The following is a 23746-nucleotide window of genomic DNA, read 5'->3' on the forward strand; positions in this document are numbered from 1 at the left end:
TTTGCTCACTCAGATTTTGAGTTCGGGATACAGATTAGAAGATTCATTAGCCCACTCAGATTCTGAGTTCGGGATACAGATTAGAAATTCTTGGTTGAGTACGAAGATCTTCATATGGAGAAGGCGCAAGCAATCGTCGATTTTTTGAAGAATCAGATCGGTAATTCTAAACCTTAAGAATTCATAAATTAGGGTTTAAATTCCTTAAGCATGAATTAATGTGCGTTTTTGTATGCAATTTTTTGTTTAACATGTGAATCAATTAATCCACAATCAGTCAAATAGATCCGTAGATCTGATTTATTTGTTTATGCATATCTTCCGCCGTGCAAAAGCATCTTACCCCAGAGGCATTAGTTCATACCGAGGGAGTGCTAGCTAAGAGCATCTCCAATGGCGGCGTCAGCGTAGGCACGCCGATTTTTCGCGGACGCCGGTGCTGACGCCGAACCATTGCAGCCTGCGTCAAAATCGGCGCGCCTACGCCGATTCTTGGACTGACGTCGATTCTGACGCCGACTCTCACGGCGCCATTGTATGCCCCAAATCGGCGTCAGACCGGCGTCAGAATTTTATTTTTTTAAATTTTTTTTCGAAACACTATATATACGCGCTTTGGACGTCATTTTCATTCGCACCACTTGTATTAACGAGTACCTCTCTATCTTAATTTCTGCACAAGATCAACAACGAGAAATGGAGAACAACTACGAAGGTACTCCAGTGACGACCGGGTCTCAGACTCGGCGGCAGATGATGAGACCGATGGTCACCGGGGGAAGTTTGCCGGCTTGGCAGGGGGTACCGCCGATGCAACCCCTTATGCAGATGATGCCGGGGTGGGCACCCGGGATGCAGCCACCGGCGCAGCAGATGATGCCACCGCCGCAGGGGACGCCCGGGGGGGAAAACGTCTATCGGCCGGCTTTTGATTTTTCCACCGGTTCTTCGCACACATCGACCCCAACGGATGCACAGTACACACCCGTTTGAGAGCTTCTCCTTAGAGGAGTTGGGTTTTGATATTAACGAGGTTCCGGAAACCCCCATTCCGAGCCGGGGAGTAGGGCGGGGTCCGAGCGCCCCTAAGAAGAAGGGCAAGGCCAAGAAGGTCGACGAGTCGTCGCAGTCGGTTGAGGATAGCGGGGTCCGGAGGAAGTGGACGGACGCGGAGAACGTTGCGCTGGCCAAGGCGTGGGTGAGTGTCTGCGATGATCCTCTCGTTTCGAACAACCAGAGGATCGTTAACTTGTGGGCCAAGGTAGCCGCAGCCTACAGGGCATTTTGCCCTGAAGGGCGACCGCGCACCGGGGAGGAGTGCCGGAAATGCTGGGACCGAATCAGGTCTGCCGTCTCTCGATTTTCGGGTTTGTACGCCAACGCCCTCCGCATGCGGACCAGTGGCCAAACAGAGGAGGAATGCAGGAGGATTGCGGAGAGAGCCTACCCGGATCCCAGGAAGTACTACGACTTCACCTACTGGACCTCCTACCTTGTGCTCCACGAGTCGGGGAAATTCCGAGCAGGTGTCGAGGCTGGCTAGCCGAAGAAGCAGAAACTGAACTATACCGGTGAGTATAGCGGCAGCAGCGATGGTTCCCACGACCTCCCCAAGACAGCCTAGGAGCTCCCGACCCCTCGTTCGTTCGGTCGCTGACCTCGTCCGGTTGGCCAAAGGCGGGCGCAACGGGAAGCGAGGGGAGCACCCCGAGTTCCCAGGAGGTCCAGTCGGAATCCCCCCTCGGCAGGTCCATCGATGAGCTCAAATTCTTCGCGCGTCAACAAACGCGCGCTCAAATGGTGAAGACCTTAGCCGACTTCCGGACGGCGGTGGACCCCGAGGAGAAGACTTATCTTCGCGTATTGCTACGGAGCATGCGTGAAGAATTGGAGGGGTTTCAGAGGGATACCGGCGGGAGTAGCGGCGGCGTTGGGTGCGACGGAGGCAGCGGCGGCGACGACGAAGGGTTGGGCGACGACGGCGGCGAGGAGTGATTTTTTATGTATTTTTTTTGTACTTTTTAATTTTTGTATTTTTTTAAAATTAATGTATTTTTTATAAATTATTGTACTTTTTATAAATTTTAATATTATTATTCAATTTTCCTGTATTTGTCTCGTAAATTAAATTACGTATGTTGCTACGATTGTAAATTAAATTATATAATTGTTATTAGTCATGTGGATAGGCTATGAGAGGGCTATTGCATGTCCAGTTACATGTCGAGGACTATTGCATTTGCAGAACCATTGGAGATGCTCTAAGATCTTTATTCACTCTTCGAAATCCCATTCCCCAAATCCACACAAATCAAAACCCCCAATTTCTGTCTGGCTCACCAGTTTTCCGATGGCTCTAAGCAGAGAACAGTACCTCTACATGGCGAAGCTAGCAGAGCAAGCCGAGCGCTACGAAGAGATGGTTCAATTCATGGACAAACTCGTCGCCAGCGCCCCCGCCACCGAGCTCTCCGTCGAGGAGCGCAACCTCCTCTCCGTCGCCTACAAGAACGTCGTCGGCTCCGTCCGCGCCGCGTGGCGCATCGTCAGCTCCATCGAGCAGAAAGAGGAGTCTCGCAAGAACGACGACCACGTCCCCCTCGTCAAGGACTACAGATCTAAAGTCGAGGCCGAGCTCTCCCAAGTCTGCGCCGGCATTCTCAACCTCCTCTCCGACTGCCTCATCCCCTCCGCCGCCTCCAGCGAGTCTAAGATCTTCTACTTGAAGATGAAGGGCGATTACCATCGCTATCTCGCCGAATTTAAGGTCGGCGATGAGCGGAAGGAGGCCGCTGACAATACAATGCTCGCTTACACAGCCGCTCAGGTATCCTACTTCGTTCGATTAGGGCAGATTTTAGGCCTATTCATTTCTCTGTCACGATTCTGTATCAATTTTTTGATCAACTTTTCGATTGGTGTTTTGGTTCAATTTTAAATCCGTATAATTCTATTTGGTAATTTGTCTTCTGTTGATGATGGATGTGAATAGGAAATTGCCCTAGCTGATCTTGCTCCCACACATCCTATACGGTTGGGTTTGGCGCTGAACTTCTCCGTGTTTTACTATGAAATTCTGAATTCGTCAGAGAAGGCTTGCAGCATGGCCAAACAGGTTTTTTGAATTGTTCTTCATATTTTCCCAGGCTTTCGTTATATTGCAAAAATGTCAAGTGTAGGATCTCAGGTCACATCTAGTTGACTGAAACTTTGATGTAATCTTGTTTGTTTACTCTCTACAAGAGTGGATTGTTCCCTCCCTTGGACATTTTATCGATCCGACTATCCATGTGTTTCACTCTCTGCAGTAAAACTAAATCTATTTCCCTGCCTACCATATCGAAGATAGATCATATAATTGTCACGATGCAATTACAAATTACACCGCTTAGATTGGTATCAGAAAATATGCCAGACTGAAGTTTCAGTTAATTTTCATTCTATAATGCTTTGGAGATAAGAATAATTGCCCTTTTAGTCGATAAAATGTATTACCTTAAACTGACAGCTGTTACTGCCTTCCTAATCGTGAATTTAACCATTGATAGGCCATGAAATAGAGTGTCAGTTGTAAATCAATTGGTTTTGCATGTCGTTTAGTTCTTGATCTTGTTGGCGAATCGTATTTTTCTTGAACATTATGTGACTTGTTCATGCTATGTAGGCTTTTGAGGAAGCTATTGCTGAGTTGGACACTTTGGGTGAAGAGTCCTACAAGGATAGCACTCTTATCATGCAACTTCTGAGAGACAATCTCACTCTCTGGACATCAGATATGCAGGTAGGAAACAGCTACATTACCCGTAAGAATGACATTTTAATTACGGGAACATATTGGATTTTAGTATAGTTCAGCTCTTTAATCACTCGTCGAACTTTCCTGCTTTTATTCTATGTCATTTTTATCACATTTCTATTTAATCTGGAATGGTTGCTTTAAATATCTATGTGAATTTTGTGTGTAATGACCTCTTTTGCGTATGCTGCTGTTTGGCACTTTATTAATTGATAATTATTTCTGTCTACTTTGGCAAATGTGGTTCATTGTTTTCCTGCCAGTCCAGTGTATTGAGTTTGAGACATGACATCTTTATCGGTACTGTTGTAAATAAAAGGGTGATTTGAGCTTTTAGACTTTTAGTCTAGCTAAATCATACTCCCTCCGTCCCACAATAGGAGTCACATTTGGTGTGCATGAGTTTTAAGAAATGTAAAGAATATTGAGTTGGAAAAGTTAGTGGAATATGGGGCTCACTTTTTATATTGGTTATATAATAAAATGTGAGTGAAGTGTGGGACCTACTTACCATTTATGGTAAAAGTAAAATATGACTCTTATTGGGGGAAGGACCGAAATGACAAAATGTGACTCTTGTTGTGGGACGGAGGATTGTCGGACAAAGGGAGTATCCTTTTCTCTTTGCATCCTCTTTTTAGTTGTTTATGTGGGTTAACCTTATGTAGCTTTTCGCTCTTTGATTAGATTTTACTCCCTCCCTCCCACTCTAAATGGAGCATTTCTAATTCGGCATGAGATTTTATGTAGTGTTGTTTTTGAGTAAGTGGAGAGAATCAAGTAAGAGAGAGGGAAAAATTAGAGAGAGTGATGTTTCTGTATCTAGAAATGTTCATTTTGAGTGGGACGGAGGGAGGAATAAAAAATGTATCAAAAGTTTTGCCAATTTATGATATAGTCAGTTGATTGAATCAGATAACAACGTTTTTCCTTGGAAATGAATACTAGTAGTATCTCTTAATCTTTGAATAATGCATATCTCTAATCTTACCATTACATAAAAAAAATGCAAGGCAAAAACGTATTTTGCATGTGCATCTTTCATGCTCATCTGATACTACTTGAGTTTCTCTGGCATGTTTGCTTTTGTTAATACTCTGTTGAAATTTGCTAGCTTCTCCATTAATATATATATATAGAATTTGATTCATTGATAAATATAACCTCAAACACTGTTAAATTGCTTGCGGCCAATGAAAATCTGGTCCAACTTTTGTTTTACATATGTCGTAAGGATGTGCATAGACTGGCAAATAATTTAGGTTGAGATGGTCCTTCTTGCTTTTCCAATAGGTCGACATATGTTCTTGTTTACCGAACAACCTCCCTGGTCTATTCATAAAATTTCTATAACAAGAGATGGAACCTCCTTTTGTTATTGGCTTACTCTCTTGCCGTTAGAAACATCGAACAATATCTAAACAATTTTAAAAATCGTCGAGATCCCCTCTCTCCCCCTTTGTACTTGTTTCTCTTGTGTGTGTGTGTGTTAAATATCTGGTACGTAATGCAAATCAATTAACTTGGTTCTCTATCTCTGTGTTCCTTTTGGTGGGGTTGCAGGACCAGCTCGACGAGTCTTAAGCCAGTTGCTTTATCTGCTCCTCAAGGAGGTGGGCTTGAATGTCATAATCCATCTGTAATTTGCATATATAGGAAGGAGAAGGGCTTTGAGGTTTCTAAGGTGTATCAAGACTCGGATTATTCAATTCTCCCATTCTCGTGCTTCATAAAATGTACTAGTAAGAAAGTAAATGTGATACGATCCAGTCCAATACATGGTCGTCATGTTTAGGTGGAAGCAACTTTGTTATTCTCCGTCATGTCTAGATGGCTTCTTCATATTCAGCTATTACGATGACATTTTAACGTAGAACCTATGCCACTGAGCCCAAAATTGAAGATGACTTTTGATTATTTTTCTTCTAATTGACAATTTATCAGAACACCAGAAGTAGTAGTGACTAATCTATGTTGCAGGTGTCTTTTCCTCTATAAGTTTGTTGATTTTTGATTTTATTGGAATGCAATAACATTTGATGGATGCAGGGAAGATTCGTGGAGAGAAGCAGAAAGGTTAGTGATGTTACATTCAGTTTTATCTTGCAATTACAAATATATGCAGAGCCTGCTATCTGTGTTTCTTTCTACTGCTGAAGGTAATTCATTGTCATCTTCTTCTACTGTTTCTACGTTCTATAATTTTGAATACTAGGATATAATTAATTTTGTAAAATTGAAACAAATTTAATAATAGGCTTCTGCAGTTTAGTTTTTAATTTTAGAATTTTTTAGAAGTTGATTATATAGTAGGAGTATACTCATAGTTTAGTTTAGTTCTGTAATTTTTAATTTGAATAATATCTGTATTTTGAATTATATGAAATAAGAAAAATCATATAAATCAGAAATGAAATTCCTAAATTGTGGAAGACAGTGAATAAATAAGTGATAAAGTTGTTGATTTTAAGAAATTATAAGGTATATTCAATTGTTGATGGTTCCCTAAGACCACTGCAATTTATATTTTGATACATGCTTTGGATCTGAGCTGCTCGTGTATGTGATTAATCAAGGATTTTAAACTATAAATTTAAATTATACTATTTTTTATTAATGTAAATATATATAGGTAGTGTCAGTGTTGTCCGTGCCTAGAAATGTTAATTAGGGCACCCACAATGGGGCGCCCGATGGCGTCCATCGTCCTCGGGCGCGGACGATGGCACCATTGTGGGTGCCTGCCATCAGGCGCGCCCGATGCTCACGGCCGATACATCGTCCGCCCTATTGTGGGCTCCGCCGTCGATGGTGGCGGATGATGACACGCGGTTTGGTTTTTTATAAATACCCTTCATTTGTAAATACATGCGGGGAGCGGCGAGAGCTTGAGCGACGTGCGCTCCAAAGCGTTGTTGTCGTACCAGTCCCTGTACGGCGAGTTCAAGCACAAGGTTATCTGGGCGCTCTTGAGGGACAAGCAGAAGTTCCAAGGCGGGATTGTGCACACTGGGGCGGTAAAGAGGACGAAGACCACCGGATCTGGTGGTTACACGAGCAGCGACAGCGGTAATCGTCCGGTTGACCTCAACCGGACGTACATGGAAGAAGAGAGTTCCGGCACACCGATGTCCTCCCGGCGTCCAATAGGCGTCAAGGCTGCGAAGGCCAAGGGGAAGGCGCTAGCAACATCATCCTCGATCGCCGCAACCCCATCGCCGTTCCCGGTCCCGACCCCGACCCCGACGGCCGCCGCGTACGACCAGTTGGCAACAGCCTCGATGGCGAGGACGATGTTGCAGACGCACAAGGCCCTCAAGAAGTGTACGGACCCCGAAGAAGCCGAATATCTCCGGGCGTTGATCGATGAGCTGCGTCGGAAGTTGGGAATTGCGTAGAATAGCTGGTTTTTTGTGTAAACTTGAATCGTGTAACTTGTTTTTTAATCAATCTTCGCCGGTTTTTAGTTACTTGTTCTTTTTTTGTTAATTTTCGTTTGCACACTATATTTGAAAACATTTAAATTAATTAAACAAAACAATAGTACAACTGATGACGTGGCGCGCCATAGGGCGCTCCACTGCAGGTGGGGGGTAGGATGAATAAACTGATGACGTGGCGCGCTATAGGGCGCCTTAGAGCACCCCACTCTTAGTGAGAGACAAAGGTACTTACATAATTTTAGAGTGCTTATGCTTGGTTCTAAAATTTATTACGCCGCCGTATAAGAAAAAAGGAATATGGGAAAAATTATCAAATGTAGTGATCAACCTTTTGAAATCTCGTGTTGTTTAGAAAAAAAAAGTTATAACGTTAATTTCAAATAAAAAATCTTATTATGTCAATACTCCATAAGAATATCATCAAGAACTTGATTGAAAATGAGAAAACATGGGTAGCTTGGACACTTTTTAACATTATTGTTATAAAACATGTAAAAAAGTGAAAATATATATGAAAAATGTGTTTTTACTTTTTATCATTTTCAATCAAAAGAATGTTTTCAAACACATTATTGTTATAAAACATCTCTATAAATGTGTGGATAACACTCATATGTTAAGAAACCTTTTAAGAGAGTGAGTTACCTATTTCTAACATGGTATCAGAGCTGACCTAAGTCGGTGATAAGTTTCTTTGTTGTAAGCATGGAAGTTCGATAACCATTCCGACCCACTCATTGCAAGAGCGTATTGATGCCCCTACTTATACCATATCAATAAAATAGTGATCCTGACTTCTCTATATATAAGTGGATAACATCCCTGCCTATGAAGACTCTAAAGGGAGCAAATGTGTACTTAACCTCTTAAGGGAGCAAATTCTGAACTACGAAGTCAAAATGTGGGTTATTTAAACAAAATATAATTAATATTGAATCAAACAATGAGTCTCAGCTAACCCAAAGAAGTTGGTATGGTCTCAACTAGGAGTGGGTGAAGGTGTAACCGCCGGTTCCGGTTCATGAACCGGCGGTTCACGGTTCATCGTATGCATGAATCGGAACCAGCCCGCCAAGGGTTCCGGTTCCGGTTAAAAAAACCGGCGATTTACGTGGCGGTTCAAAACCGCCGGTTTGCGGCCTGAACCGCAGGTTCCGGGCCGGTTCGGCGGTTCGTCCAATTTTTTTTTGCATTATTTTTATTTGTTTATGTATGAAATGTGCGTAAATAAAATTCAAAAAAATACGATGAAAGTTGCAATTTTATTGAGATTACACGTTTACAACAATTACAAATCGAAAAAACCTTGAGGTTTTGAAGTCTTAAACAAAAATTTAAATACAAACGAGAGTACTAGTCAACAACGAAGCTAATTACAAATGACAAAAACGACGTAGAAGTTCTTATAAAAAACTTATAAGTATATATACTTTTAATCGACGAAGGAGATCTTTCTACATAACTAAATTAAGGACACCTTTAGCAATTCAACTTTAAATGTTGAGTTTAGTCTAACAATCAATAATTATAGTAGAATTGTCAAAAGTTTCTCGGATTTAGCCGTATAGAGAAATCTGCTTCATCGACTAGAGTATATACAAATACAATTATGTAATTGTATTTGCATATTTTTAAAGTATGAACAAATGAAAAAAAATAGAAATAAAGGAAAAATGACTTGAGCTCAACTTAAATTTAAAATTTAAGTTGAGGTGCCTACATATCCCCAATGCTCATTTGCATTAGGGAATCAAAGCCCACGTAGTTCTCTTACCTTACTTACCTGTTTGGCTTGGCCGGCGGCGGTTGACGGTTGGCCTACGATTCATCCCCGGTGAATTCATCTTGTGATCCCTCCTGACGATCATCCCAATCATTTTCTTGTTCTCGGACGTCACCTTTGACCCAATCATCAAGTAACATCATGGCTTCCATATTTTTCGCCGAGAGCTTACTTCTTGATTCATCCAACACACGCGAGCCAACACTAAAAGCGGACTCGACGACGACAGTGGAAGCCGGAACAGAAAAAATCTCCTTGGCCATTGACGCAAGGATGGGAAAATCTTTCTCGTGGGTTCCCCACCAATCGAGGACGCCGATTTGGGTGGGAGGAGTAGGACCTTCATCACCAAAGGAAAATAGTGAATCGAAATATAAATCTAATTCATTCACCATACCTGAGGACCTTCCGCCGGTGCTGTAGCTGTATAGGTTGGCTAATTGGGATTGCGCGTCGGGGTCATCATAATCGGCTTGAAATGCGAAGCCATAGTTATGTTGTGAAGGAGGGGGGGTCTTCTGACTTGGTGGGTAGTGTTACATTTGGTTTCATATTCGGTGTAGAGAGTGCGCAAGTTAAACTCGAGGGTTTGTTGGATAATGGACCGGTACATGAGGGTTATTTGAAATGTTTCTGAGAGGTCTACTCCAAATTCGTCACTGGTATCGGATTGGATTGCTTGAAGGGGGCCAAGATCAATAGAACTCAAATTGTTATAATAAAAAATCTAAAATCCTAGAGGTACCGACTAATTTCCATTTTGGATCCAATACCTTTGCAATCAAAAACATGGTTGGAATCTCACTGAAATACTTAAGCTATTTTTCAATCATATAATATAAAACACACATTAATTCAGGCGAAGAGGAAGCATTTTTCATTGCAGTTTTAAAACCAAGTGATATATACATGCAATGCTCTAAAACACGAACATCAGTGCAGTAATAAACACCCGATAATTCAACAGTAGCATTTTTAAAATATTTGAACAATTTAAATAAAGCCACGATATGTTTCCAACAACTATGTGAAAGATATAAATCATGAACGAGATAGGTTCTATAAAAATCACATAAAGAATCTTTATGCGTCAAAGTAGAATTCAGACAATCATATGTCGAATTCCATCTATGAGACACATCCATAGTAAAATTCGTATATCTAACATTGTTTTGATGGCAATATTTCTTCCATGCTTTGCCAATAGCCGGCTTTTGATGGATTAATCTAACTGCAGTTCTAATAGGACTAACATGCTTTTGCCATAATTCAAGTGCATCTTGTACACATAAATTTAAAATATGTGCATCTTTGATGAAAATACTTACCTACAATTACCGGAGCACAAGCCGCAATCAAATTGCTAATACTTGCGGTGTTAGCAGTTGCATTATCAAAACCAATAGAAAATATCTTGTTGCATAATTGAAACTCATTCAAAACTTGTAAAATCAAAGAAGCAATTTCGGGTGCAGTGTGTGGAGTTTCAAGTTCTCTAAAACCTATTAAATGCTTGTTTAAAGTCCAACTATTGTCCACAAAGTGAATCGTAATGCCCATGTATGAATGCCGGTTAAAACAATCAGTCCACACATCTGAGCAAATGTTCACTTTGTGGCCCAAGTTAACTAAATAACGTGATAATTCAACCTTTTCTCTAAACATTGCCTAACGGTAGATCGTTGAACGGTCATTCTCCCTATTCTTTTGATAGTTACGTTTAAACCACTTTGCATAGTAACCTCAAATTTTTTGTCATCATAAACGTTAAAAGGAAAATGCTTCATTGCCGGTTATCTAGTCATAACATCAGAAATTTTTTTTGATCATATTTAAAAAGAGGCGTACCTGACGAACCCGAGCCACCGGGTTGGAAGTTTAGTTGGGTTTGGGTAGAGGTAGTGTCACATTCTACCGGATTCTTTGTCACCAAATGGCGACGGAGGGTGCCATATCCCCCACCACTCGAGAATTTGTAGACTTTATCACAATAGTTGCAATACGCATGAAACGCCGATATCTCTTCTTGAGAGTGCGGATCATGAGGACTTGGAATCACCACCGAGACCTTCTTGTAGTGTTTGACAAAAATATCAGATTTCAAAGCTTTTGTCGTGTTAGTGGGTGGAGGGGGGGGAGGCATCTCCTCATTTCCGCCGGTGCTAGACGGGATACGAGAATGAGATCTATCATCGTTGTTGTCCGAGTCCGACGATATAGACACGTCGTACTCGTCATTTTGTTGGGAACCACCGCCCCCGCCCCCACCTTGATGCATTTCAGCGAGTAGCATGACCATCCTATGATCTTCTTCTATCTATAAATATAATATAAGTTGAAGTTTAATTAGGAACACAAAAAAAATTTAAAAACTCAATCTTATGAAATTATGAATTGTAAAAATAAATTTTCATGACTTACTTGCATGCGTTCAACCGCCACTCGGGAAACCTCTTCCATAACTTCTCGACGACTAAGTCGCCTTGATTTTGAGGGACGACTAGTACTTTGATCTTGGGCAATTCCCTTGCCCCGATCACCACGTCCCGGTCCACCACGAGAAGAAGACATAGTGATAAATGAAAGTAGTATGGATTGAATATGGAGTATGAAATAAGTGGTAAATTACGAGCACAACAACAAATATAGTAGTAAGTAGTAACTAGTAAACTAGTAACTAGTAAACAACTTGAGCAATTAGAGAGAATGGGGAGAGAATAGAGAAATAGAGATTGAGAATGAAATCCTTGTTAACACAATGATGAGGTGAGTAAAAATGAGTGGGAAGTGAGGTATTTATAGGAGTAAAATTGGAAGAAATAAAAAAAATTTTAAATTTTAAATTCGGCCGAAACCGGTGGTTCAACCATAAACCTGCGGTTCAGTCCACGGTTTTCTGACGGAAACCGCCGATTTCTGACCGAAAACCAGCGGTTTCTGACCGGTTTTCAAGCCTACGACCTGCCACCGAAAAGTCACCGGAACCGCCGAAAACCGGCGGTTTTCGTCAGAAACCACCGGTTTGAACCGCAACCCTAGCCTGCAACCCTACGTCCCTAGCTGGAATCCGCCGTTGGAACCGTTGAACTGCCGGTTCGAACTGCCGATTCACGATTCAATAATCCCTCGACCCTGAACCGGCCCGCCTGAACCGCGAATCCGCCGGACGGTTCAAACCGCCGGTTCCGGTTCATGAACGGGCGGGCCCGAACCGGCGATTAACCGCCGGTGACTCACGGTTGTAATACGCATTCAATTTAACTTCAAATTTAAATTTCAACTAACTCATTTAATGATACAATAATAACCAATATATATACATGCACACCTAAATAGGCACCGATCGAGCTCGGCAACGCGGGTACCGCCAATAGCCGTCGATCGGTGGTTTCCACACAATAAGCGCCGATTGGACCACCGACGAACGACGACCAATCGACGCCCTTAATGCGAATGCTCTCTTTTATTCTAATAATCCCAATGGTTTCAAATAAATAAATAAATTAGTTTTTTAAATTTTCCCTATTTGATTTTGGTCCTTTTTTTGTCTAAAGACTCAATGGGAATTCTCTGAACCTCACTTCACTTTACCCTAAGGGCATCTCCAGTGGCTTTCGCCCAGCAATAGCCCAACAATATCTCTGCCACAAACTCCTCCTGCCACATCATCAGGACAAGCAAATAGCCCAGCAATAGCCTAGCCACATTACCCCTAATTATATAAAACAAATAATTGACAATCACACAAAATACAGAATTAAATGTACGACACAGATACGGAAAAATTCAATAATATTATTTAAATTAAAAAAAGTACAATAAAAAAATTACATTATTTAAAAAAACACGATCTCCGCCTCACTCCGTCTCCGTCACCCCCCTCGCCACCGTCACCGCCGCCGCCACCTCCGTATCCGCCGGAACCCCCCGGTGCCCACCCGGTCTTCAAATCGTCACGCATGCTCACGAGCATTGCGTGAAGAAAACTCTTCTCCTCGGGGTCCGTCGCCGTCCGTCTGAGCGCGCGCGCGATCGGCTTGCGCTAGCCGATTTTTTCGCCGAAATGGCGCTCGCTGGTTCCAATGGTTCGGCGCGCAAACCGGCGAGCGCCGGAAATCAGCTAGCCAGCCCACTCGCCGCCATTGGAGATGTTCTAAGAGCATCCACAATAGCGCCTAGCGCACCGCCTAGCCGAGCGCCGGCGCTAGGCGGTGCGCTAGGTGATCTATTGCAGCCGCCTAGCGGATTTCGCGAAAAAAAACTGCCTAGCACTCGGCGGTTCCGCGGCGCTAGGCGGTGCGCTAGGCGATCCGCTAGGCGCTATTGCAGCGTCCGGATCGCCTAGCGCACCGCCTAGCGCGAATTTTTAATTTTTTTTTGGTTTCCGAAACACTATATATACGCGACTTGCCTGTCATTTTCATTCGCACCACTTGTATTAACGAGTATTCTCTCTATCTAAATTTCTGTACAAGATCAAAAACGGTAAATGGATCTCAACAACGAGCCTACTTCAGGGAGTAGCGGATCTCAAACTCTCCCGATCCCCGTGGGAGGTGGATGGAGTCAAATGCCCCCATACTACAACATGTACCCGTGGCACCAGATGATGCCCCCGATCTGGGACGATGGCCGAATGGCGGGCGGCGGTGGACCCCGTGGAGAAGAGTTTGCTTCAAACATTGCTCCTGAGCATGCAGGAGGATTTGGAGGCGGCACAGAGGGAAGCCGACGATAGTAGAGGCGGCGGCGACGGAGGCGGAGGCGATGGTGGCGACAGCGACGGAGGAGACGACGACGGCGACGAGGAGTGAATTATTGTACCTTTTTTAAAAATTATTGTAATTTTTTTTAATTATTGTACTTTTTTTAAATTATTGTACTTTTTAAAATTTTAATAGTATTATTAATGTTTCCCGTATATGTCTCGTAAATTAAATTTCGTATATTGTGTGATTGTTAATTATTTCATTTTGTATATATTTGTTAATAGTGATGTGGATATTATGTGGCTAGGCTATGGCTGGGCTATGGCTGGGCTATGGCTGGGCTATTTGCTTGTTTTGATGATGTGGCAGGAGGATTTTTAGTGCTGATGATGTGGCAGTGGCTAGGCTATGGCTGGGCTATTCCTATGGTGGATGGCCTAAGAGCATCTCCAATGGCGGACGTCCGGTCGGACGTCTGCGACGGGCGACCGGGATGTCCGCCATTGTGGCATCGAAGGTCGGATACGGACGTCCCGTGAGGACGTCGCGTGTCCTCGGACGTGCGGGCGACGGGCGGGCGGACGTCCGCCACTGTGGACCGGGTCGGACGTCCGGGTCGGACGTCCGGTAATTAATTTTTTTTAAAACTCTATATATACGGCTCATTGAACTTCATTTCATTCGCACCACTTGTGTTAACAAGTTTCTCTCTTCTTTTACTACATATTTCATTTCTACTTAATGGAGAACGATAGGAACTCCCCTGCCACGAGCGAGTCGCAGACTCCGGCGTTTCCCATCGACCTGGAGGGAAACGTTAGCGGAAATGCGACAACAGTTTCGACAATGTCGGGGATGGGTGGAATGGGTGGGATGATGTCCCCTTATATGTACAATTGGATGGGTGGAATGGGTGGTATGATGCCCAGGGCTGCGGGGATGGGGGCATGAACCCAAATATGATGATGCCGGGGATGGGGATGAGGGGCATGACCCCAAATATGATGATGCCGGGGCCGGGGATGGGGATGGGGGGCATGACCCCAAATATGATGGGGATGGGTGGGATGATGCCGGGGATGATGGCGGGGATGATGCCGGGGGGAGGGGGTGGCAGGGTCCCACAAGCGGACGATGTGTATCGGCCAGTTATCGATATGACTGATACCCCCTCCACTTATGTTCCGGAGACTCAGTTCACCAGCTTGGAAACTTTCTCTTTAGAGGAGTTGGAGCTATCTCCAGTCAGGGAGACTCCAGGCAGGGGGAAGGGACGTGGCAAGGGCAAGGGCAAGGGGAAAGCCCCGGGCTCTTCCTCGCGAACGGTGGCAGAGGAGGAGGATGAGGATGAGACGGGAAAGAGGACGGTATGGAGCCCGTGGGAAAATGTCGCGCTTGCGAAGGCTTGGGTTTCAGTAGTTGAGGATCCCTATGTCGGTGCCAACCAACATATTGACAGACTATGGTATCGCATCGCTGAAGCCTACCACACACACAAACCGGCTGGGGCGAAGCGTCGCGTTCCCGAACAGTGCCGGAAACAGTGGGAGCGGTTGAGGCCTAAGCTTAGTCGATTTGCGGGCCTCTGCCAAAACAATCTCCGCCAGGCAAGCAGCGGTATGTCCGAGGAGGATGTCCGGAACCGTGCCTTTGCTCAGTACCCCGACAGAGCCTTGAAGTTCAAACAATTCGATTAGTGGGACGCCTTTCTCGTGGTGAAGGATTCCCCAAAGGTTTGTGGGGGAGTCGAATCGGGCTGGGTGAAGTGGACGAAGATCAACGCTTCTGGTGAATACAGCAGCAGTGCTGGTTCGCACGAGCTCCCAGAAGCCGACGAAGTGTCCCCGCTACCTCAATCAGACTCTCGCCGTCATCGTCGCCCGGTTGGGCAAAAGGCTGCGCAGCGGAGGGCTAGGGGAAGCAGCAACGGGTCGTTCGAGGTCCAATCGGAGGCCCCTGCTCCCCCAGAAGATATCGACCGACTCGCCCGCGCGCAGTTAACGACTAGCTTGGTCCGGACCATGCATAGGTGGCATAGCACGACAGATCCTGTGTACAAAAGGATGTTGAAGGATGTCATCGATGGATGTCGGCACGATTTGGGCATGCCACCCATTGGAGATGATGGCGCCGAGATTAGCGGCGGGGACGGCGGGGGCGGCACAGGCGATGGCGGGGGCGGCACGGGCGACGGCGGGGGCGGCACGGGCGACGGCGGGGGCGGCACGGACGACGAGGAGTGAGCCGAGTCAAAAATTTTATTATGTAATTTTTTCTTTTTTACTATGTAATTTTTTTTCTTTTTTTATGTAATTTTTTTAATGAAGCATTTGCAAGAGGTGTTTTTGGGATGTCCTAGTGGATGTCCGAGTGAGACATCCGACCACTGGAGATGCTCTAAGGCCATCCACAATAGAAATAGCCCAGCAATAGCCCAGCCATAGCCTAGCCACTGCCACATCATCAGCACTAAAAATCCTTCTGCCACATCATCAAAACAAGCAAATAGCCCAGCAATAGCCCAGCCATAGCCTAGCCACATACTATCCACATCACTATTAACAAATATATACAAAATGCAATAATTAACAATAACGCAATATATGAAATTTAATTTACGAGACATATACGGGAAAATTCACTAATATTAATAAAATTTAAAAAGTACATAATTAAAAAAAATTACATAATTAAAAAAAATTACATTAATTAAATTTACAAATGAAAATTTAAAATAACATTACAACTTAAAGTTAAAAAATAAAAAAAAGACATAATTAAAATCTTTAAAAAATAAAAATGACATAATTTAAAATACAATTTATAGAAAATCCTTGAATGAGATTGTCTCACATCGAAAGTGGAACATAAAACATTCAAGGATATCTCTCTATAAAAGAGAAACATCCTTGAATGAGATTGTCCCACATCGAAAGTGGAACATAAAACATTTAAGGATATCTCTCTATAAAAGAGAAACATCCTTGAATGAGTTTGTCCCACATCGAAAGTGGAACATAAAACATTCAAGGATATCTCTCTATAAAAGAGAAACATCCTTGAATGAGATTGTCCCACATCGAAAGTGGAACATAAAACATTCAAGGATATCTCTCTATAAAAGAGAAACATCCTTGAATGAGATTGTCCCACATCGAAAGTGGAGCATAAAACATTCAAGGATATCTCTCTATAAAAGAGAAACATCCTTGAATGAGTTTGTCCCACATCGAAAGTGGAACATAAAACATTCAAGGATATCTCTCTATAAAAGAGAAACATCCTTGAATGAGATTGTCCCACATCGAAAGTGGAACATAAAACATTCAAGAATTTCTCTCTATAAAAGAGAAACATCCTTGAATGAGATTGTCCCACATCGAAAGTGGAACATAAAACATTCAAGGATATCTCTCTATAAAAGAGAAACATCCTTGAATGAGATTGTCCCACATCGAAAGTGGAACATAAAACATTCAAGGATATCTCTCTATAAAAGAGAAACATCCTTGAATGAGTTTGTCCCACATCGAAAGTGGAACATAAAACATTCATGGATATCTCTCTATAAAAGAGAAACATCCTTGAATGAGTTTGTCCCACATCGAAAGTGGAACATAAAACATTCAAGGATGTCTCTATAAAATAGAGGCAACCAAGAATGAGTTTGTCCCACATCGAAAGTGGAACATAAAACATTCAAGGATGTCTCTATAAAAGAGAGACAACCAAGAATGAGTTTCATAAATTCGCAAGCCCATTAAATATATATGGGCTATTACGAATTTCTAGTATAAATTTATTTATAAAAATTGATTTTTATATATAGAAAACAATTTTTATAAATAAATAATATTTTTTTATATTTGATTTTTTTTTAAAAATTCGAATTTCAAAAATTCGAATTAAAAAAAAAATCGCGCTGGGCGATCCGGGCGCTGCAATAGCGCCGAGCGGATCGCCCAGCGCACCGCCCAGCGCCACGAAACCGCCCAGCGCTGCGCGGTTTCTCTCTCCAATCGTCCGCTGGGCGGCTGCAATAGACCGCCCAGCGAACCGCCCAGCGCCGGCGCTCGGCTGGGCGGTCGCTGGGCGCCTATTGTGGATGGTCTAAAGACACATGTTCATTTCTACATAATGCTCCCCCTCCACGACACTGTCTATTCAATACCTCTCCCTCTCTATAAATATACTCCACACTTTCTCTCACACCCACGCTTATTTCCCTCGCTCTGCGTCTCCTCACAGTAATGCCAATTTTTACATGTATAAAGAAGCCAATAAAGCCCATAAAAACCCAATCTTTATGAGGTTTTGATATCTTGGCACTCACATTACTATATTCAATTCAATGTCTGGAAACAAAGGCTTTGATTGTGGGACAGCATCAGACCTGCTGCTCTGCGATGATGAAACCAAAAGCCTATGCTTTGATGACAGTGATTCCGTTGAAACTTTCAATCATGAAATCCATCATCAAACCAATGGTGGAAAGGCCGAGGGCAGATCAGAATTCATTCCTTTGCCGTTTCTCACTGAGGAATGCATTGGTTGGATGGTAGAGAGAGAAAGAGAGCATTTGCCTCGAAATGATTATCTTGTGAGGTTGAGGAGTGGGGAGTTGGATTTGACTTTGAGAAGGGAGGCTCTTGATTGGATGCTCAAGGTTATTTGCTTGTCATTTACATTTTTGGGATTAATCTGATTGAATTTTTTAGGTTTATGGATCAAATTAAGTGTTGTAGTTCTTGATTTGCTAATTCTCTTCAGTAGAAATGGTGAAAGATTGAATTTTTATGTGGCTTTCTGCATTTATGTTCATCCGTAAATGGTTGCTTGAGCAATTTAATTGCAATCTATGAGGCTGAGATCCTTTAATTATTTAGTCAAAGTGAATCTTTCTTCTTCTGTGCTTTGCAGGCTTGTGCACATCACAAATTTGGAGAATTTTGCTTGTATTTAGCAGTGAATTACTTGGATCGGTTTCTGTCAATGTATAGCCTCCCTGTATGTGATTGAATAGAGTAAATGAAATGCACAATTTCATTAGTTCGATTCGTGTTTTGGTTTGTAATGGCGATTGATTGATTCTGTTTTATTGGCATAAACAGAAGGGTACGCATTGGGTGATTCAGTTGATTGCAGTGTCTTGTTTATCGTTGGCAGCCAAAACGGACGAGGTTAACGTGCCTTCTCTAGTCGATTTACAGGTGAAGTTTATGTACCTTTGTCGTTTTCTGTGTGTGACTTGATGATCTCAACTTAAATCGATGACAATGTGGGCTAATCGATCAGGCAGGGGAGCCGGGGTTCGTGTTTGAGGGGAAGACTGTACAAAGAATGGAGATGTTAGCGCTGAGCTACTTGAATTGGAATGTCAAGCCTTACACTCCATTTCAACTTTATAGAGTTCTACCTCTGGAAAACAAGTGATGTTCGGATCCCACAAGGGCCGTTGCTCACTAGGTCGATACAGATCATCCTTGGCACGATCATCCTTATAACCATTTTGAAGCTAATGTTATTTGTATAACAATGTTTGGTTGCGAAATGAAAGCAGGTATCGACTTCTTGGAGTTCAAGCCGTCCGAGATAGCTGCAGCTGTGGCATTGTATGTCTCGGGGGAAGTGGACGTCGATGAGAGTTTTATACAAGAGAAGGTAGGGAGTGAAGTGCATTGGGGCAATTAGTTTGTGTACCTTTCCCTTGCTTTGTTTTCAAGATTTGATATATAAAGTGATGAAATGCCTTGAGCTGATTCAAGATTTGATATCAATAAGCGGGGCTGCTGCTTCTACCACGACGAGCGTGTCCTCGCATTCATCATTGTCGTCGTCGTCACCGTCATCACTGCCTTATAGCCCAAATGGGGTGTTGGATGCAGCATGTTTGAGCTTTAAAAGTGAAGAGAAATGTTGTCTCAGTAGTAAAATGGCAATTTAAATTTGGTGGGGAATTTGGTGTGAGCATGAAAAGAAATGGTAGCAGACAAGACTGGGACAAAACCATTTGAGCGAGATAAATGAGATAATAAGTATTAGTAGGAGTATTATTTTTTATATAGATTTGTTATCGGGAAATTTGGGAATGTTATGTATTTCCATTCGAGTTTAAAGGAAGAGTGAACTTCAGGTACATGATATTTTAGTGTCGCTTAAAAATAGTCCTTGCCTTTTTTATAGGATTATTTTTGGTACCTGTTCATAATTTTGCCCCTTAGGCTATCCACAATGGCGCCTAGCACACCGCCTAGCCGAGCGCCGGCGCTAGGCGGTCGCTAGGCGAACCATTGCAGCCTCCGAAAACCGCCGAGCGGTTTTTCGGAATTAAAAATCGCCTAGCGCTAGGCGGTCGCCGGGCGCTGGGCGATGCGCTGGGCGATCCGCTCGGCGCCATTGCAGCGTCGGGATCGCCCAGCGCATCGCCCAGCGGTTTTTTTTATTTTTTTTTAAATTGTCCCGACACTATATATACGCGATTTGCACTTCATTTTCATTCGCACCACTTGTATTAACGAGTACTCTCTCTATCTAAATTTCTATACAAGAAAAACACCGAGAAATGGATCTAAACAACGAGCCGAGTTCAGGGACGAGTGGTTCTCAAACTCCCCCAATTAATGTTGGAGGCGGATGGAATCAGATGCCCGGGTACTACAACATGTACCCGTGGCAGCAGATGCTACCCGGGATGCCGACCGGAGGGAGTCCGTCGGGGGGGTTCCCGGCGGTGCCGGGTTGGGGACCCAATATGCAGATGATGCCGGGGTGGGCACCCAATATGCAGATGATGCCGGGGTGGGCACCCAATATGCAGATGATGCCCGGGGGAGTACCGGCGACGCAGGGGACGCCAGGGGGAGTACCGGCGATGCAGGGGACGCCAGGGGGAGTACCTGCGATGCAGGAGACGCGGGGGAACGTCTATCGCCCCAGTTTTGATTTCAGCACTGCTTCGTCGCACACATCGACCCCAACGGATGCGCAGTTCACGCCGAGCGGTTTTGATGAATTTTCGTTGGCGGATTTGGGGTTTGATAGTCTCGGAGTTCCGGAAACTCCCGTTCAAACGGGGGGAGCAGTGCAGGGTAGTGGCGCCCCAAAGAAGAAGGGCAAGGGAAAGAAGGTCGGGGAGTCGTCGCAGCCGGGTGGGGATGACCCCACGGCACGGAGAAGGTGGACGGACGAGGAGAACGTTGCCCTGTCAAGGGCGTGGGTGAGTGTTTGCGACGATCCTCTTGTTTCTAATAACCAGAGGATCGTCAACATGTGGGGCAAGGTAGCAGCAGCCTACCAGCGATTTTGCCCGGAGGGGAGGCCACACAACGGGGAGGATTGCCGGAAGGCGTGGAACCGAATCAGGGCTGCCGTCTCCCGATTTTCGGGTTTGTACGCCAACGCCCTCCGCATGCAGAGTAGTGGCCAAACGGAGGACGACTGCAGGAGGATAGCGGAGAAAGCCTTTCCCCAGCCCGGGTTGTATAAGGACTTCACCTACTAGAACTGCTATCTTGTGCTGAACGACTCTGAGAAGTTCCGAGTAGGTGTCGATGCTGGCTGGCCGAAACGGCAACGATTGAACTATACCGGGGATTTCAGCGACAGCAGCGGTGGTTCCCACGACCTCCCCGAGACGGACCAGGTGCTCCCCACCCCTCGTTCGTTCGGCCGCCGACCTCGCCCCGTTGGGCAAAAGCGGGCGCAACGGGCGGCGAGGGGGGCCGCCGGGGGTTCCCAGGAGGTCCAGTCGGCATCCCCCTTTGACCACCAGTCTACAGAGGATCTCAAGTACTTCGCGCGTCAACAAACGTGCCAGATGATGGTGAAGACGTTAGCCGAATGGCGAGCGGCGACGGACCCCCAGGAGAAGAGATTTCTCTTCACATTGCTCGAGAGCATGAATGACGATCTGCGTGGAGGCGGCAGCGGCGGTGGCAGCGGAGGTGGCGGTGACAGTGGCGACGGAGGCGGCGGAGGCGGTGGCGACGGATCCGGCGGTGACGGTGGCGACGGCGACGGCGACGACGGAATCGAGGGAGCCACCGAGTGATTTTTTTTAAGTAATGTACTTTTTTTAATGTAATTTTTATTATTAATGTACTTTTTTAAAATTTTAGTACTTTTTTTAATTTATTGTACTTTTAAATTTTTTGTATTTTTTTTAAAGTGAAATAGTATTATTAATGTTTCCCGTATATGTCTCGTAAATTAAATTCCGTATATTGTGTTATTTAGTGATGTGGCTATTGATGTGGCTGGGCTATTTATAATATGGCTGGGCTATTTCTGATGTGGCAGGAGGATTTTTAGTATTGATGACGTGGCATGAGGAGTTTGTGGCTGGGCTATTGCTGGGCTATTGCCACTGTGGACACCCTTATATAGGCAATTTTGACACTCAATTCTAGAAATGAACTAAGTAGCACTTTTGCAAAGTGAAGGTTGTGTCAATAGTTAATGTGAGTTTTTTATTATACTTATCTGTTTTGTTGGATGTTATATAATAATCCTTTTGGCTCGCCTTATCATAACAGATGTTACATTTCCTCTTTTGAAAAAAGCTCATTCTAAAGTATGTCATTTATTATGGGAGGAAGGAAGTATAATCGATAATGATATTAAAATAATTTAGTAATCAAGACAATGAATGTACTAAATTCGATACTTACACATACGATGTGGGTATCAGAAATTATATTTGTTGTATGTAAGTGTATATGGTATTTTCATGTACGACAACATGTGTTTATTGTTTTATGCAATATATGATATTTTAATGTAGTGTGTGTATGTCAATTGATATTTTTTATATTTCATAATTTTATTTTCATTTTACAAGTGAAGTTAAAAAATGGTACATAAACCCTTCGTGTCTTTTTAAAGTCATAATTTTAAGAGAGAGAAGGATGAGAAATGATATGCTGATGAGGGATTAAAAATGAGGGACCGCCGCGCCTATAGCCCCGACAAGGCGGTCCCGGGGCGGTTTATAGTGGGGGAGATGTCCGCCCCGGGGCGGACGAGGAACAGTGCGGCGGGAGGCGGCGGACGAGCATCAGGCGAAAGGAGGGTGAGGACGCGCCGGGAGTCCTTTCGCCGCGCCTATAGGCGCGCCGGGCGAAAGGACGGTGGAAATGATGAATCACCCGACTCGCAGGAATCGGGCTACGGCGGCAATCCTTCACACCCATCGGGATATGGCTGCTATCCTTCTCAGCCGTCGAGATATGGCGGGGCTCCGTCCCAGCCGTGGATTTGGAGTCAATCTCCCCCACCGTGGGCATCGAGTCCAACCCTTCCTCCATCTCAGTCGTGGAGGTCTTCTCCAACGCCCCCACCTTTTCAGCGGAATCGAAGTCGCTCCGCATTTAGAGATTACAGACCCAACCTCGGCGCGCTTAACCAGCCGCGTCCGGAGTCCCCTTTCCAATCCAGCCAATCGCTTTTCACTGAAGCAGATCAATACGCATTGGATACTATGATGGGTCTGCTCAGTTTCGGCGTCCCGGATACGCCGGCAGCACGGGTGGCAACGCCTGTTCTGACCCGAGGCATTGGCGGCGACAGAGGTGGCGGCGGCGTCAGCTGTATGGGCGGCAGCCGTGGCTCGGGCAGCGGCGTCGGCAGTGGCGGTGGCGAGGGCAGTGGCGTCGGCGGTAGCGGTGGCTCTGGCTCCAAACGGGGCAAGCTCTACACCAAAGCGGAGTCAATTGCCGTGGCGAGGGCGTGGGAAGCCATCACATCGGACCCCATAGTGGGCACCGATCAGACTGAGGGGAGCTTTTGGAGGCGCGTCATGATGGCATGCGACGAGTTCAAACCCGTTGCCGCCGATAAGCGCGACCCAGAACAGATCCGCAAAAAATGGGGTAGGATTCTGCTGGCTACCAAGCGGTTCGCGTGCATATACCAGAACAACCTTCTCCACGCTGAGAGTGGCCGAAGCGGGACAGACGTGATGGCCCTGTCGATGGGCCAATACCACACAGATGGCTGGCCGAAGTTCACAATGTGG

At 44.6% G+C, this 23746-nt stretch overlaps 2 protein-coding genes across 2 annotated transcripts; both read left to right on the forward strand.

The window, feature by feature from the left end:
• The first annotated feature begins 2267 nt into the window (after nt 1–2267).
• Nucleotides 2268–5764, forward strand: LOC121765294 (14-3-3-like protein GF14 kappa). Its single transcript, XM_042161385.1, has 4 exons — nt 2268–2827; nt 2993–3115; nt 3665–3781; nt 5360–5764. The coding sequence occupies exons 1-4, from the start codon at nt 2351–2353 to the stop codon at nt 5378–5380; spliced, it is 738 nt and encodes a 245-aa protein (XP_042017319.1). The 5' UTR covers nt 2268–2350; the 3' UTR covers nt 5381–5764.
• A 12225-nt stretch (nt 5765–17989) lies between these two features.
• On the forward strand, nt 17990–19842 carry LOC121764854 (cyclin-D4-1-like). The gene is made up of 5 exons (XM_042160878.1): nt 17990–18397; nt 18652–18738; nt 18843–18941; nt 19027–19197; nt 19292–19842. Exons 1-4 carry the CDS (start codon nt 18083–18085, stop codon nt 19162–19164), a joined length of 639 nt encoding a protein of 212 aa, XP_042016812.1. The 5' UTR covers nt 17990–18082; the 3' UTR covers nt 19165–19197; nt 19292–19842.
• The last annotated feature ends 3904 nt before the right edge of the window (nt 19843–23746 follow it).

This window comes from Salvia splendens, chromosome 14, assembly GCF_004379255.2.
Source record: "Salvia splendens isolate huo1 chromosome 14, SspV2, whole genome shotgun sequence".
NCBI lineage: Eukaryota > Viridiplantae > Streptophyta > Magnoliopsida > Lamiales > Lamiaceae > Salvia > Salvia splendens.